The sequence below is a fragment of the Aythya ferina genome, assembly GCF_964211825.1.
Source record: "Aythya ferina genome assembly, chromosome: 4".
NCBI classification, from domain to species: Eukaryota; Metazoa; Chordata; class Aves; order Anseriformes; family Anatidae; genus Aythya; species Aythya ferina.
Genome location: NC_140300.1, coordinates 77,141,433 through 77,159,773, shown reverse-complemented (window position 1 = coordinate 77,159,773; position 18,341 = coordinate 77,141,433). Strand labels below are relative to the sequence as shown.

At 44.0% G+C, this 18,341-nt stretch overlaps 1 protein-coding gene across 9 annotated transcripts in view; it reads right to left on the bottom strand.

The window, feature by feature from the left end:
- Positions 1 to 18,341, bottom strand: part of WDFY3 (WD repeat and FYVE domain containing 3) — a 190,970-nt gene that overhangs the window by 62,001 nt on the left and 110,628 nt on the right. For all 9 annotated transcript variants that reach the window (XM_084518372.1, XM_084518373.1, XM_084518366.1 and 6 more), the window contains 5 exons: positions 16,957 to 17,188; positions 14,498 to 14,598; positions 8,382 to 8,600; positions 5,338 to 5,519; positions 3,634 to 3,865 (listed from right to left, as the gene is read on the bottom strand). In XM_084518372.1, coding sequence (XP_084374498.1) covers positions 3,634 to 3,865; positions 5,338 to 5,519; positions 8,382 to 8,600; positions 14,498 to 14,598; positions 16,957 to 17,188 — 966 coding nt within the window. The remainder of the gene's footprint in view (positions 1 to 3,633; positions 3,866 to 5,337; positions 5,520 to 8,381; positions 8,601 to 14,497; positions 14,599 to 16,956; positions 17,189 to 18,341) is intronic.

Below are 18,341 nucleotides of genomic sequence, written 5' to 3'. Positions count from 1 at the left end.
CAGCTTGTGGCTTGGCCAAGAAGTAAAAGACACAACTCTTCCTCATCTGAATTTTTGGCAACATTACTCCTATTCTAGATTAGTGTCCAGCCTAAGGGCTGTTTACTTTGCCATTCTTCAGGTGGAAGTGAAAGGGACTACTCAATAAACATGATATTATTTGGTCCATTTGCGTGTGACAACAGGCTTTATACAATGATTTGCTAAGCAAACTGCATATAGAAAATGGTACAAGAGATACAAGAGTGAATAAAGATCAAAAGGATCAGGCATTGCAGAGAGGTATAACCCTATCTTTTTTTTTCTTTTTAAATCTACTGCTCCCAGACCGAAGGCTTCTTGTGAGGCACTGCAAATACTACAAGCGACGGTGGTGTACAATACTTAGTGCATATGACATAGCACCAGAAAGCTTCACAAAGAGATTTGCTTGCTTCTACATCATCATTCCAAGTCAAAAGGTGTCTCCAACACCAGTGAAATATATTAATAAAATTGAAAAAGCGTGAAGTTTCCTCATCTAACACTGAAATAAGTGACAAAAATGGGGGTCTACACAATTTTTCAATACTTATCACATCTCTGTTAAGTCTCACTTGAGTGAATTCCAAATGTCTCAGTTTCCTAAAAAATGAAATCCTAATAAAATCTTCTGTTCACAGGGATGCCCTGAGAACACTGCCGCATTTCAGCAAACAAATGAAGTAATCTATTCTCCTGAACTAACTGCTCTTTGAAGGCTCTTTACAAGGCCTGAAGAGTATTGGCTTTTTAACTTCTTAGTTTAAAGACACAAGAAATTCTCAGAAGATGGCAATCTTGCTTACTGAAATAGGGGAGAGAACTTTTGAAACAAGTACAGCACAGGCAACTAGGAAGTCAGATATAATTTCCTTGGAAAGTGGACAGGGAGCAGAATGTGGCTCTCAATCCACGATGAAATGGTTGGTGACCTGCTACAGCACTTGAATGTATGCATGTCGATGGGGCCGGATAGGATCCACCTGAGGGTACTGCGAGAACTGGGGGAAGAGTTGGCCAAGCCACTCTCCATCATTTATCAACAGTCCTGGCTATTGGGGGAGGTCGCAGTCGACTGGCGGCTAGCAAATGTGACGCCAATCTACAAGAAGGGCCAGAGGGTATACACAGGAAACTATAGGCCTGTCAGTTTGATATCAGTGCCAGGGAAGCTCATGGAGCAGATTATCTTGAGTGTCATCACGCAGCACTTGCAGGGCAACCAGGCAATCAGGCCCAGTCAGCATGGGTTTATGAAAGGCAGGTCCTGTTTGATGAACCTGATCTCCTTCTATGACAAAGTGACGCGCTGGGTGGATGAGGGAAAGGCTGTGGATGTGGTCTACCTTGACTTCAGTAAGGCTTTTGACACCGTTTTGCACAACATTCTCCTAAAGAAATTAGCTGCTTGTTGCTTGGACTGCCGTACGCTTCGTTGGGTTAGAAACTGGCTGGGTAGCCGGGCCCAAAGAGTTGTGGTGAATGGAGTCAAATCCAGTTGGAGACCGGTCACTAGTGGCATTCCCCAGGGCTCAGTACTGGGGCCAGTTCTTTTTAATATCTTTATTGATGATCTGGGTGAGGGGATCGAGTGCACCCTCAGTAAGATTGCAGATGACACCAAGTTAGGTGTGTGTGTCGATCTGCTCGAGGGTAGGAAGGCTCTGCAGGAGGATCTGGGTAGGCTGCACCGATGGGCTGAGGTCAGCTGTATGAAGTTCAACAAGGCCAAGTGCCGGGTCCTGCACCTGGGGCACAACAACCCCAAGCAGAGCTACAGGCTGGGAGATGAGTGGTTGGAGAGCTGCCTGGCAGAGAAGGACCTGGGAATATTGGTTGATAGTCGGCTGAATATGAGCCAGCAGTGTGCTCAGGTGGCCAGGAAGGCCAACAGCATCCTGGCTTGTATCAGAAGCAGTGTGGCCAGCAGGTCTAGGAAAGCAATTGTCCACCTGTACTCAGCTCTGGTGAGGCCGCACCTCGAGTACTGTGTTCAGTTTTGGGCCCCTCGCTACAAGAAGGACATGGAGGTGTTTGAGCGAGTCCAGAGAAGGGCAATGAAGCTGGTGAGGGGTCTGGAGAACAAGTCTTACGAGGAGCGGCTGAGGGAGCTGGGGTTGTTCAGCCTGGTGAAGAGGAGGCTCAGGGGTGACCTTATTGCTCTCTACAGGTACCTTAAAGGAGGCTCCTTTGGTGTGTTCTCCCACGTGCCCAGTGATAGGAACAAGAGGGAATGGGCTAAAGTTGTGCTACAGAAGATTTAGGTTGGATATTAGGAAGAACTTCTTTACCGAGAGGGTTGTTAGGCATTGGGATGGGCTGCCCAGGGAAGCGGTTCAGTCACCATTCCTGGAGGTCTTTAAAAGACGTTTAGATGTAGAGCTTAGTGATGTGGTTTGCTAATTACAACTTGCACAGATCCAATGTGCATTCTGGGAGAAATAGTAAACGACTAGCAGGTAAGTAAACCCAGACTTACTTGGTAGGTTTGACTATCTGTCAAAAAAGCCAGCGCAAACACAAATCTGCACACAACTTAATGCCATTCCCACACTTTCTGATTCAGGATATGCAAGGAGAACCATCTACTTGTCCTGAATACTTTGGTCTTTCGCTGCCTCAACACTATCTATACTTGCAATTTTTTTCCATCACCACTCTGAGGAAAACATTGACCATTAATGCTACAACTGTGTGTTCTCTTGACATACTTTGTTTCTGAGCACTCTGCACTTCCTTCCTTGAGTTGGGGATGGTTTCTCACTGGAAGAGCTAGAAAGCATGAAGGTGCTCAAAGGAAAACACAACCCAAAAACAAGACAACTTGATATGTTCCCCTTTTCTGTGTCTCCATTAAAGGTCTAGTGATATCTACATAAAGCAATGAATGTATACTGATATTGGTGAGGAGAAAAATGTCAACTGCACAGAAAGACAGGGAAAATCTTACAGAACAGGAAAATCTTGATTGTGACAGCTCATCTTACCAGAGTCATTCAAGAATCTATTGCCCCAGTTGCACATTTCCATACCTTTTTGCATTACAATACCTTAAGTTTCAAATAAGAATACTTACAAATTGTAATGAAATCAACCAGAATTTTTCCAAATACATGATTTAAGATTATCTGCTGCACTATAATCCCTCCTGTTTCTTTTTCCCCTCACCCCTCAGTTGACTGATCTAGGCCCTACAAACAATTTATTTCAAGACAGCTGTGTTTAAAGCACAGAACAATTGGCAGATGTGTAAATAAGCATGAGTGCTATAATAAAAACTGACAAGTTCAAATGCCTTTCCAATTTCACTTTTTTACAGATAAATACAATATACAGCATGAATAATAACAGTGTTTAAGTTTTCTAACTAGTTTAAAACCCAGGTGAGGAATACCAGCACTTCTATCATACCTCAGTATCAGAACCACCAGAAAAGTATGTTACAATGGTAATTTGGATTTATATCATCCCCTTCAATAACAGCTAATCTTCTTCACATGAACAGCTTTGCCTCTCTGCTATTGCGTATTCTTTTTTCTCACTTCTTCTGTCAATATGCATGCAAAAGACTTAACTAAGTTGGATCAAGTTACATGTTACCATTGTACTTACACGGTACGTATACTGCTTGAAAGCTTCCAACATAATTTGGTCCCAGCTCATAAATGGTGCTAACACCTGGGGCAGGCAAAACATCCTCCAGGAAATGTGTAGGGCCCAAACGCCACACCAACGAAGAGAGCTGGCGCTGTGCGGGTGGTGTGCCAATATAGGCATAGACAGTGCTGACTACAGGAGGATTAGCAGAACCAGAGCCACTAGGACTACTATGAATATAGTGAAGCTGTAAGGGATAAAAATTCAGAAAATCTTAGTGAAGTCACTGAGAGTGCCGGGGTACCATCAAAAGCAAGCAGATAGATTAGAAATTGAGGCAAGCAATTTGCAAACCAGGGACATACAAATGATTGGTATGTAATGCATAGTAGCCTGACACCATATGGTAAAAGTTAGTGAAGAGCATTATCCAGAAGGTAAATGCAAAGATCAGAAGTGGCTTTCAAACATGAAGGTGTATATAGAAATACCAGACGAGAATGTGCGAGTTCTATGCTTAAAAACACTGAACAATAAGGCTGCCTCATTCTTCTAAAACCATGGTCCTTTCTGACTGTCACTGTTGTGTTTTTTTTTTTTGTTGTTTGTTTTTTTAAATCAATACTGCTACCTCAAAACCTGGTGTCCTTTCCCCCTCCTTCTTCAGCTTGTGAAAATATGCCTCAGACTATTAATTAATGCTGTTTTGTTCTCAAGTGGATACCCAATGAATTCAAATCAGTAAGATTGTCAGACAACACTTAGACAAATGTATGGATAAAATGTACATATGGATAAGATGCTGGCATATATATATATATATAATGGTAGCAAGAATTTTATGGGCATTTTCTATCTACCATGTTAGAATTCTATTACCAGCTATTGAATGTAGTCACATAGAGCCAGATATAATTAGTATATTATAGCAAGTAGCCTAACATTTAATATAATGCTCTATTAAGCAATTAATATAATGCTATATTGAGGTATACAAAAAAGCAAAATTTGCACGGCAAAGTATCATTCTATGTATAGCAGCACGCTAAACTACCTAATTTGCACCCCATCACAGGATTAGCTTACTCCCTACATAGTGGCCAGGTGCCAAAAACTCTTGTAGTTATCAGTTACAGGTCATGAATACAGAGCAACTGGTGGAGAGGACCAGTGCTATTCCATGATTTGTGGATGTGGCCTCCTAGTTTGTTCCAGCTAATAATGAAATACTGACCTGTACAACTGTATTTCATCCACAGTCAACTAGTAACAACATTAAACATCTCAGTGGCAATCAATTGACAAGGGCATGCTATCTCTGGGGTTGCAAGACGGTTGGGAAAGGAACAACAAGGAGAAATTTTAAAATGTCTCTTACTTTGTAATCTCCCCCTCATTTGAAAGCTATGTATCTACCAGGTGGTCCTGGAATGTGTCCTTTTTAGCTTTTTGTTGTTGTTCTAACCTAGTCGTCAGCATAGCCATGCCATACTTGCTTCACATGCAATGCACCATGCCTGCTTCCCCTGAGCACTGCACTGCTCATTCAGTATCGTGTTCATTATGTTCCCCTGTTAACACGACTATGGCTGGGTCAAAGCTGTGTAGTGAGCAAAGATTTCTTTTTGCAAGGCTCCTCTTGTTTTGCACACAAATATATATGCTCAGAGACGAGATCACTCCAACAAGTAAAAATGATCATGTCAGGATTTATTTTACCTTAACAGTGTTAACAAGCTGTCCATCAAGGTAGAGCGCAGCTGTGCTGTTCTTTAGCATGCCTTTACTCATGACCAGAAGTAGGTGATGCCACTGGCCTTCTGCAATGAGCTCACCGCAGCGAAAACGGGCACAACAAGGAAGAATTTCGTAAAATGATGATTCTTCACTGAAGTCATCAACTAAAGGGAAAGTACTACTTAGTGAGCAACAGCAGAAATGTCATTAGCCTGTTTTAAGGTTTTTATGTCATCAGACTTAATTCAAAAAAATCTACAGTGACATGTTAAAGCCAAAATTTCAGAAAGTACATACATAACAAAGTCACAAAAAAACAATTAAAATCATATGAATTGATACAATTGACAAGATAGGAATAATCTCTTAAATATTGCCTTTAAAATTTCAAATACAAGAACTAATTTTTGAAAAACCATTCAGAGCACCTTATCACAGTTCAACAGGCTGAACTTCTGCAAATACTTGCATATAAGCTGACACGTATAGTTTTGCTGGTATCAACAGCATGGTTTTTACTGGTTCCGTTGGTTTTGTTTGTTTTTTTTTTCCTCCTATATTTTATCCAATAAAATTCTCAGGATACTTTTATACTTTTGACAATTATATTTTACTTCTCCCCTTCTACCTTCCAATTGAAATTCTACATGTAATTCCTTTACTTATGCTTTTACTAACTTTCTAATGCTACCACATTTAAGTCACAAAAAGATGTTTTAGAGAAAAAATTTACAGAAGTAGTTTGCGGGAAATAACATGCCACTCTAAACCTTCAAAGCTATTTTTCACCTAACTCACACTGTAGAGAGAAAGATACCCATACTTCTTGTACTACCTCTTCACATATTTCCCTGCTCCACCATGGCTTCCTCCATGTGTTCCTCTAAAAGGACTGCAGAGGAACCTGTGCTCTGGACCCTGGAGCATCCTCCTGCTCCAACTTTAATGTCTGCAGTTTCTCACCATTACTTTTCCTTACCCCTCACTCCATGCAGTCTTTTGCCTTTTTTTTTTACAAGTGCTTTCTGGGAGGTGCCATCAGCCTGGCTAATTTGATCAGCTGTCCTGCAGTGGGGACACCATGGAGGCAGCTGTGACCATACATGGCTGGCATGGGGCAGCCTTGGCCTCTTCCCACAGAGGCCACCCCCTGGACTTTGCTTAACAGTCCCATCAGTGGTGCCTGGGCCATAGCACAGCTGACCTGAGGCGAGCAGCTCCTGCTGTGGGGCAAGGTGATGTGCATCCACCGCTCCGTCAGCTCAATCACCTACCTGTGCACCAACAGCAGGACAGGTCAGAGAGATATGCCTGCCTTTCAGCCAGAGGAACCCATTCCCAGTGTCCCAGCAGGGACTGCACATCCCACATTACTGACCACCCATCACTAATTATTCACCTACCTATACTCTTCACTATTTCCCATGTCTTTCTTCACTAATTGCTGCGGAACTATCGTCTTCTGAATATTTCAACACACTTCAGTTTTCCATACACAATTTTAAAATTTCTCTAAAACACATCCTTAGATTTCACACCAGAAGACATGATTAATTTGCAGCACTCAGGTGTGTTATTTTCTCCATTACAAACCAGAATCACCCACACTCTACTCGAAAGCAAAAAAAAAGACAAAGCTTGAAATTTCTACACTAGGGAACACTTCAACAGAAACAAAACAAAACAAAACAAAAAACAGAAAGCAGGATCTTCAGATCTCTCTTTACTCTTTCATGTTGAAGGAAAAGAATCCACTAATCCTCTTACTTCAGTAATGGAACATACCAGGAGGACACTTGTTTCTTTATAAATAGCACAAGGAAAATGATAAGAGCAGAGTACTTAGAACTTTCAGATACAAAGATAATCTTTCCTCAATTTGTTTTTCTTCAGCCAAACACCTTCAAGTGCGATTGTTGTTTGCAAAAAGAATCCTTAAAAATGCTCTCTTTATTCTCACAACAGACTGTCAGCACTTTTGATCCCACATGCTGGCGGGCCTGTTATCTCAGTTCTTCAGGTACTGACAATCTCAGGACTTGACAGTATATCACCAACTACTAGTAACCGTGACAGGGCAGCAGCCCACCACAACATAGTACCCCTTTCAATTAAAAAGGAGTCTCTGTAGTCAGAGGCCTTCAGATCTTCTATGACAAAGGCCCTTCAAACCCAATCTCCTTTCAAGTGTTAGGCGTATGGGCTTACAAACTAAAAGCATACAGTTTACTGCTCCAATGCAGGCTAAAGCAATTAATATTAATGTAAAACTATTTAATTCTTTCTTTTAAGAATTCATTTTTTTTCTGAGAAAGAAAAGCTATCTTGCTAATGTATAGTTTTAGTTATTCCCTTGTAAAATGGGTCTTCAGCTCAAGTTTAAGGTTTTGAGCAATGACTTGGAGCTTCTGCTTAGAAGAGAAGGAGAAATAATGTCCATGTCCATTGATCATGACAGGAATATTCTATAACAGCCTGCATAGGTTTTTGGACAAATTACAGTTGTCAAGAAAAATCTTTATTATTAACTATTACTCAAAAGGAAAGAACAGATGAAGTGTATTGGTCTGGTAAAGAGTTAAGCCTAAAACTCACAGGCGGCTTCTCCTCTCCCCTCAGCTCCTCCACAGTCATGACCCGTCAAAACTGACCATTTGGTTTGGGAGCTCTGAAGAAGTACAAGGCAGGACAAAGGAGATGGCTGAACCTGAAGCCCCTGATCACACTTCATAGCTCTCACTAGCAAATTCAGTGGCCTCAACAGCTTTGCTTTGCTCTTCATAGCACTTCACTTAATTTCAGTCCATCTCAGATGACAATTGAACCTACCAAATCTTTCTGCAAACTGATCACAGCATTAAAACTTAAAGCAAATGACCGATTGCCTTCAAATAGCGGGCCAGCGAAGCTAGTCAATCTGCAAGTACTATCACACACAATTTCTACACACTAGACTTCCATTTAGTCTAGAAATCAAACAATCCTAATATTGTCAGGATTAACAGATGACACAATACAACTCTTACCATAATTCTGAAGTAATTCTTCTTTAGTTGAAACAATTAGTGATCGGTCTTTTGCTGAGAGGACAATGGCAAGGCACACATAATGCTGCTCTGAGGAATTTGCACGCCGCACTACAGTAAGAAGTCTGACAGGATGGTTATTAGGAGGCGTACTAAAATGTTCAATGCAAAACCAAGTTGAGTAGCTTAAACCAGATGGTGGTGGGAAAAATCGTTCACCTGAGAACAAAAAGAAAAACTCATTATTTAGTTGGAGAAGCACTACTAAGGACACCTACATGTTCCTAATCCTTTTGTCCACAACAGTTCAGTCCCTCAGTTGATACCAGTTACAACTTCTCAAGTTTTTTGCTTTGTGGAATTCAGTGTTACTTCTTTCTTTTTCTGACTGAAGCCTGGACAAAAAAATCACATCAACCTCACTCAGAGGGGTTTCACAGAATCACGGAATTGTCTATGTTGGAAGAGACCTCAAGATCATCGAGTCCAACCTATGACTTAACACTAACAAGTCCTCCACTAAACCATATCACTAAGTTCTACATCTAAAGGTCTTTTAAAGACATCCAGGAATGGTGACTGAACCGCTTCCCTGGGCAGCCCATCCCGACCCTCTCAGTAAAGAAGTTCTTCCTAATATCCAACCTAAACCTTCCCAGTGCAACTTCAGCCCATTCCCCCTCGTCCTATCTCCAGTCACGTGAAGAATAGACCAACCCCCACCTCGCTACAGCCTCCTTTAAGGTACCTGTAGAGAGCAATAAGGTCACCCCTGAGCCTCCTCTTCTCCAGGTTGAACAACCCCAGCTCCCTCAGCCCCTCCTCGTAAGACTTGTTCTCCAGACCCCTCACCAGCTTCGTTGCCCTTCTCTGGACTCGCTCAAGCACCTCCATGTCCTTCCTGTAGCGAGGGGCCCCAAAACTGAACACAGTACTCGAGGTGCGGCCTCACCAGAGCTGAGTACAGGTGGACAATTGCTTTCCTAGACCTGCTGGCCACACTGCTTCTGATACAAGCCAGGATGCTGTTGGCCTTCCTGGCCACCTGAGCACACTGCTGGCTCATATTCAGCCGACTATCAACCAATATTCCCAGGTCCTTCTCTGCCAGGCAGCTCTCCAACCACTCATCTCCCAGCCTGTAGCTCTGCTTGGGGTTGTTGTGCCCCAGGTGCAGGACCCGGCACTTGGCCTTGTTGAACTTCATACAGCTGACCTCAGCCCATCGGTGCAGCCTACCCAGATCCTCCTGCAGAGCCTTCCTACCCTCGAGCAGATCGACACACGCACCTAACTTGGTGTCATCTGCAATCTTACTGAGGGTGCACTCGATCCCCTCACCCAGATCATCAATAAAGATATTAAAAAGAACTGGCCCCAGTACTGAGCCCTGGGGAATGCCACTAGTGACCGGTCTCCAACTGGATTTGACTCCATTCACCACAACTCTTTGGGCCCGGCTACCCAGCCAGTTTCTAACCCAACGAAGCGTACGGCAGTCCAAGCAACAAGCAGCTAATTTCTTTAGGAGAATGTTGTGCAAAATGGTGTCAAAAGCCTTACTGAAGTCAAGGTAGACCACATCCACAGCCTTTCCCTCATCCACCCAGCGCGTCACTTTGTCATAGAAGGAGATCAGGTTCATCAAACAGGACCTGCCTTTCATAAACCCATGCTGACTGGGCCTGATTGCCTGGTTGCCCTGCAAGTGCTGCGTGATGACACTCAAGATAATCTGCTCCATGAGCTTCCCTGGCACTGATATCAAACTGACAGGCCTATAGTTTCCTGTGTATACCCTCTGGCCCTTCTTGTAGATTGGCATCACATTTGCTAGCCGCCAGTCGACTGCGACCTCCCCCAATAGCCAGGACTGTTGATAAATGATGGAGAGTGGCTTGGCCAACTCTTCCCCCAGTTCTTGCAGTACCCTCAGGTGGATCCTATCCGGCCCCATCGACGTGCATACATTCAAGTGCTGTAGCAGGTCACCAACCATTTCCTCATGGATAGTGAGGGCTGCATCCTGCTCCCCATCCCCTTCCACCAGCTCAGGGTACTGGGTATCCAGCGAACAACTGGTTTTGCGCTGAAGACTGAGGCAAAGGCATTAAGCACCTCTGACTTTTCCTCATCTCTTGTCGATATGTTTCCCCCCGCATCCAGTAAAGGATGGAGATTCTCCTTAGTCCTCTGCTTTGCGTTGATGTATTTGTAAAAAACATTTTTTGTTGTCTTTAATGGCAGTAGCCAGATTGAGCTCCAGATGAGCTTTGGCTTTTCTAATTTTGTCCTTGCACTGCCTCACAACATTCTATCGTCCTCCTGAGTGGCCCACCCTCTTTTCCAAAGATTGTAAACCCTCTTTTTTCTCCTAAGCTCAAGCCACAATTCTCTGTTCAGCCAGGCTGGTCTTCTTCCATGCCAGCTTGTCTTTGGGCACGTGGGGACAGACCGCTCCTAAGCCTTTAAGATTTCCCTCTTGAAGAGTGCTTCCTGGACTCCTCTGCCCTTCAGAACTGCCTCCCAAGGGACTCTGCCAACCAGTGTCCTGAACAGCTCAAAGTCAGCCCTCCGGAAGTCCAATACAGCGGTTTTACTGGTCCCCTTCCTGGTTTCGCCAAGAATACTCTATCATTTCATGGTCACTCTGCCCAAGACAGTTTCCAACCACCACATTCTCCACCAGTCCTTCTCTGTTTGTGAAGAGAAGGTCTAGTGGGGCACCTCCCTTGGTAGGCTCACTAACCAGCTGCGTCAGAAAGCTATCTTCCACATTCTCCAGAAACCTCCTAGACTGCTTTCTCTGGGCTGTGTTGTGCTTCCAGGATATGTCTGGGAAGTCCCCCATGAGAACAAGCGCTGATGATTTCACAACTTCTGTCAGCTGCCTGTAGAACTCCTCATCTGTCTCCTCATCCTGGTTCGGCAGTCTATAACAGACCCCCGCCAGTATGCTTGCCTTGTTAGCCTTCCCGCCGATCCTAACCCAAAGGGACTTGACCTTATCATTCCCAGCCTCAAGTTCCACAACATCAAAACTCTCTCTGATATATAGAGAGCCACACCACCACCCCTTCCACACTGCCTGTCCCTTCTGAAGAGCCTATAGCCAGATATTGCAGCACTCCAGTCATGACAATGGTCCCACCACATCTCCATGATGGCAACCAAATCGTAGCCTGCCTGCGGCATGATGGCTTCCAGCTCCTCCTGTTTGTTACCCACGCTGCGTGCATTACAGAATCACAGATTAGTGTAGATGCGCTTCAGTTGGGGCACTGCCTTCTCCCTTGGCCTTGCCATTGTTCCACCTGGCACAGCTCCAACAAGCCTTGTTTCAGCCCCATCCCCCTTCTTACCTAGTTTAAAGGCCTCTCAATGAGCCCCACCAGCTCCTGGCCTAGGATCCGTTTTCCCCTTAGAGATAGGGACCTGTCTGTAGCCATCAGGCCAGGTGCCAAGTAAAGCGCCCCATTGTCAAAAAACAAACAAACAAACAAAAATTCTGTGTTGGCACCAGCCTCTGAGCCAAGTGTTTATCAGGTGGGCTTTCCATGTCCTCTCTGTACCCCTCCCTGCCACCACGGGGATGGACAAAAACACCACCTGTACTCCCGCTCCATCCACTAACCACCCCAGTCCCCTAAAGTCCCGTTTGATAGCCTTCAGGCTTCTTTCTTCAATGTCATTGCTGCCAGCCTGGACTATCAAAAGGGGATAATAGAGGGGTGAACCAGGTTGGGAAGCTTTCTGGCAATGTCCCTGACCCTGGCCCCAGGGAGGCAGCAGACCTCCCTACGGGTAGGGTCAGGCCGACAAATAAGGCCCTCTGTTCCCCTGAGAAGGGAGTCACCCACAACAATCACCCTTCTTTCTGTCCTGGTGGAGGCAGTCCTGAAGCATGGAGTCAACTTCCTTGCCCTAGGCATCCTCCAGGGTACACTTTCTATCTCATCCTCAGCTACCAGTCTCTCAAGCTCCAGGGCCTCAAACCTGTTGTGTAAGGGCACCTGGGAAGGTGGGGCTGGTGTGGGGGGTATCACCTGTGATGACGATCACGGACCTGTCTCCATTTCTCCTCAACTCCCAGGTCCCCTCCCTCTGCCCGACGGTGACAGGGCAGGGGGTCCACCCCCATTTGGGGTGTCTCACCCCGGTACCTTCAGGCCCTGCAGGGAGTTGCTCCACCAGTCTATCTCCCACTCACACTCCCTGATATCCCTCAACCTCTCAACCTCGTCCTTGAGTTCTGCCACCAGGCAGACCAGGTCGTCCACCTGCTTGCACCTCACGCACACAGTCTCTCTGCCTCCCACAGATGGCAGCAACAGGCTCAGGCACTCCCTGCATCCAGAGACCTGAACTGCTGCATTTTTTGAGCGGGCAGTCAGTCTGGGTGTGTACAGACTTCCTAGAGAGAGCACTGTGCCTGGTGGAGACCATTGCAGCTTAGCTAGCGGTAGACCACTTGTTCTTATGGGCTGGGGGGGGGGAAACGCTCTGCCCTTCCTGCTCGTCCTGCCTGTGTGAACTGCCACGCCCCACCCTGTCTGCCTGCCCTGATCTCCACACGCGCCCTGGGGGCAGCTTTTGAACGGCCAGGGAGGGGGCACTGCTGGCTGTGCCTACGCCTCGTTCACCTCCCTCGCAAGGGCTGCCGGGTCCTGGCGGCTCCCTCAAGTGGGCTCGATGCCGGAAAAATTAGCCCTGCCTGTCTGATCCCCCGCTCCGCTGCAGAACGCATCTGCCCCGGAGCCAATCGCCTCCGCAAGCGGCAGAAGTTTCTTTCAAAATGAAGTACATCAAGAATTGTATACTATTCACACCTACTCTAAAGACAAAAATCAAGTCTAAAGCTCAGAACACCCAAGTTTCAGTTTCCTAGACCAAAAAAAAGGGGGGAAATAGGTCAGACCCTAAGAGAGGGTTAGTATCATGATGAGATAGGTGTGTCTCAGTTAGACCCACCCACCATTCCTTGATGAACATCTCTCTCCCACATGCACCTGACCCCTTTTTGTTTCTAGGGGAGCTCCCACAGAACAACAAAGAACTCACAGAGATCAATTACTGTTGTGGGAATATAAATGTTGTTTTTACAGTTACATTGTTTAGAAGGAAGGAATGTGGTACTGAGATATGCTTACAGTGATAAGAAAGCTTAAGCAGGCGACCTTGTAAAATGCAGACAACCAGACTCCTTAGGACAATTAGGTGAAAATCACAGTGTTAAGTCAAGTCAGGTAAGTGAAGAAACATTACCACTTCAAACAGTAAAAATGGCAAAAGGGAACTGAAATTTAACAGGCCGGCTACTGAAGGCCATGCATTGTCTGTGAAGCATCAGATAGATTGTGAACCTGGATTACCCACTCAGTGGGGAGACAGGGGAAGGTCCTGTCATCAAAAAGTATATCAACTGTGTTTTGGAACTAGTAGGCGCGCTCTCCTGCTTGTGGGCACCCGCCATTGCAATCGCAAATAAAATTGCTGCTTCACTGAGATCCTTGCCTGAGCCTAAGTTATTGGCTACGGAGTGTTTCTCACACTGTGTAACACTAATTCCACTTTACTGCAGTGAAACTTTAGCTTTGTTTTTAATACTTAACACTTATTTCAATTAACAGATCACATTCAGTTAGCACCACAGCATACCATAATGTATGTAACTACATCTGTAATAAATTCAATAGAGTTCAGCAGAACTAAGCCACAAGGACAGCATTAGAACCCATCCCATGTTTCTTTTGCTCTGACCACTGGTACCTCAACTTGTTTTTAACACATCCAGATTCTTTACACACAAGCGCATGAAAACACAAGAACAAAAAGCAAAGGAGAACTGGCCACATACTCCTCTTTCGAACAATATGACCTTCTGCTCAAAGCCTTGTATTTTCAAGCCATCATACATTTGTATTTTATATTGCTTTTCATTCACTCAAGGGCAAAAATTGACAGCAACAGAAACATCAAGATACACAAAGGTCTCAACTATTAATGTGCAACATCCAACACCATAACATCACTTCTTGTCTTATGAAGAAATAAAAGAGAATTAAACATTATCAGATAGAAAATACTGCTAACAGTAACAAGACTTGAATACTTACCAGTTCCAATACCACTGACGACTGCACCATCAATAAGTCCTGTTGTGACAGCGTTATTGGTAGGTGCATTATGTGGAGCCAAACTTGGCAAGAACAGGCAGCTGTTAAATACAAGATGAGCAACAAACTAGTTTATCAAAGTCAGCATAACCAGAGTTTAATACAAACAAAATACAGCCTAGAAAAACATACCATAACCATATTATCACTCTCCTTGAATTTATATGGAAATGAATCCTCAAGATTTCTCCTTGTGAGGTAAGACTGTCTTCAATACAGAGACTTTTGGCAGCATGTGTCTTTGGTGCAAAGGCACAAAGACTTATGCTTATGCTGCTCCACAGCATAAAATGTTCCGTCCTGCGGAACCATAACAACCATAACTCTCTTTGCAGCCTTCAAGATGTTCTGCTCTCTCTGAAAAACTCAGTTAGTTAAAGATTCAAAGGATTTGGGAGATGTCTAGAATGGTGTCCTTATTGTAAGTATGTTTACTCTCACAGTGAGGCCCTGTTTTGCAGAACTATAGCTAAGTATGGTCGTTACAAGAGCCACCGCTGCTGCAGACACAATGGGAACAGATATAAGGAGTACCTCCCCTAGATACCAGAGGATTTTATGAGCCCAGAGGGTTTCACTGATCAGCCTACCCGTGGTGAAGTGAACTCCCATGGGAATCATCACTTTGTTGACATATACCCTCAGTCCATTGTTCTGGTCATAGCTATCCTCATCTTGATTACAGTTCTCATCATACACTTGTTCCTTCATCCCTGAAAATGTCATTTGCAGGGCAAGTCCCCTACCATCATTGGCATTACAAGCATTGCAGGGGTCCATCAAAAAACTATTGACTCTGTTGGGTTCATGAACCACCCTGGGCACTTGAAAACAGACCAAAATATGTTTACATCTTTTGATTGATTAGGGCAGCCTTCATAGGTGACCCAGTGAAATTACAAGGGGTAACAGGTGCCTTATGTGGGTTACTTCTGGGTGTGTAAGCAGCAGATGCAAATCTCCCAGAGCAATCACAGTGGCAATTAATCTTGCAAGCCTAATTCAATTTGTCCTTAGGAGAAAAAGTTCCTCTCTTTTTGAGCAAATAGAGCAGAATTTTGACCAACATTTGTCTTGGAGATTTTGGAGTCCCAAACTACCCAGGCTAGCCTATGCTCTCACACCAGTCGTCCCTAATAAACTGGAACTTCAGTACTCGGAAGCAACTGGTTCTGTCAAAGGCCATATCAGAACAGAAAAAGACACAAGAAAAAGAGTAACCTAAATACTAAATCTGGGAAGAAAATGACAAGAGAAATAATTCTGTCAGATGGTGCTGCTGCTGGCTCTATGAAACTGTAGAACAGCTCTGGAAAACAGATGATTTCTGCCTTTCCCAGAATTATCATAAAAACAGACTAAAGTGAAAAAGAGGAGCTGCTCTTCTCATATTAGAATTTGTTATGCTTTTGGGTTTCACACCATCTTCCATTATTGTTTGTTTGTACAACTAAAAACACCTTTCACTAAAATATTCTAGTCAAGATGTTTTCTCTTTTAATCAAGCTTCTGAACAATTCAGAACAATTACTTATCATTCAGGATTTCATCCTCAATCATCTGACTTGAGTGCACCTGACAACACTGAACTCTTTGAGATACTGTTTTTCCAAATCTTTTCTGCCCATCTATGGATCAGGTCACATGCAGTTAAGGAATACCTGTCTTATCATAATCTCAGCCTGAATTTCGACAGCAGGTCTGGAGATATTTAGTGCATAGCATGGGACAAAATGAGGATTTTAATTTTTTTCTTCTATGCCATTTTGGAAAATATTTGGCTTAAATATATGCTGACAAAGGTGTGATGTTTTAATCTTCTGAACAGTTGAGTTAAATCATGGTAGAAAAAGCAAGACATTAGTGACACCAGGTGCTACAATATAAAAGGAGTTAATAAGTGTTACATTTACATTACACCTCCAGTTAATTAACAATTTTTCCACTTATTGGGACTCAACATAGTTTCTGCTTGACATATCTATCTGCTTTTCCTGCTTCCCCATTTCCAAGTTCTTCAGCAATTTTAAGCAGGTTTCAGAGCACCTGGGCCATTAAGACATTGGATGGAGATTCTAGCAGCTACTGTGTGCAAGGGTATATTATCATCCCTTCATTATAAAAGGCGCACAAAATCTAGATCCAAGAGGGTACTATCAACATTTACATATGTATGGGCTTACACTTGCACACATGGCAAGCAAGTACTGGCTTGAAGTCATTAATGACAGAATGGAAGTTTATGCAGCATCAAGTATTCCTGTCTTTTCTTTAAAGAATTGTTTTGTTTCCAGTTTGAGAATAGTTGAGAATAGTCCCTTAAAAATTACCGTGAAGGAAGAAGATAATGAAACATGGCACTGTGCCCTCTGCTCCTCGAGAGGCACGTGTTACCTTACCCGAACCCCTCAAGAGAGGTGTCAAATTCGATGAAGGCAGGAGTAAGGGATGATCCATGAAGCCTGATGTCGTGTGGTGTTGTCATGGACACCAGGCACTTGACTCTTGTCAGGGGCACAGTGCTACCTTCTGCTGGCTTGAGCAGACTCTTGCTTATCCGATAGTGGCTGTCTTCATGCAAACCAAAGACGCTGTCTGAACCCAGACCTTCCATCGAGGTAACCATGCTATCTACAGTAAGAAGCCAAGAAACAAAATGTTGCAAAAAGGAGGCATTCACAGGCCACTGATTGGGACTGTTCAGGAACTGCTTCCAGTGCAGTGGCTGAACAATCAATGTCAGGTTGAGCCTCTTGGTTAGGAGATTGGGAGTTGGGAAGCACTGATCTTGTTATCAAACAATTCAGCTGACACCAAGAGAGGAACATCTCATATGATGGACAGCACAGCAAGTCAGCGGTAATGCCAGAAACCGAGCCAACAACCCACCTCATTACCTCGCACCAGAAAGCATTCCTTCCACAAGCCTTGGAAGCATTCCTGTTACATGGCCTAACCAACAGGAAAATCTCTGCCTTGTGTTTATCAGATGTAACAGCTCTAAACTCAAAGTATCGGAGCTCACAATAAGCAGGCAGACTCAAAAAGCTGTGCCTAGTAATTTAACACGGTAACTGCTGGTATATCCAGAGAGCTAGCTTTGCCTTCCCTCCCCGGGTTAGTAACTTTTCCAGATCACACTGTCAGTTTTCACCATTTACTCCTCCCCTGCACTGTCATAATACCCTGCTAAACATAAATACAGAAATGCAGGGCTGACATAGAGACAATCTGAATCTCTCGTCTCTTTTACAATATACCTAACCTGATGACATCACACACACTGGAGGGAATTCAGTCACATTTTTCTACCTCAGAGATAGAAAAGAAAGTATCAGGGTTGCATACACAGTGGAGGGAAAGTACTGAATGCTTCTAGCTTAGCACCATCCAGGACACATGCTAGTTCCTTATAAATAATCCAAACGTTTCAATTAAAGTAGTTTTAACAATGCTTTACGACTGGCTGTATGATGACCAAGACAATGTCTTATTTATCAAAATAAATATCACATGCTTTGGAAACTTAGCAATATTCTCCTAGTACTACCACCCACTGTGTCTTTCCTCTACTACATGAGTGGCTGCTCCCAACCTTTACAACAGATAGATAATAAGAGGGAAGAGCGGGTGTGAAAGAGATCAGATAGGCCAGAAGAATCCACTGATATTCAACTCAAACAGCCCATTACAGACATTCAGGACAGCTTACAAGGCTGATTCATTTAGTATCTGGAAAACAGATGTAATTATTCTAGTGCGATAATTGTAGCTGACGAGCCAT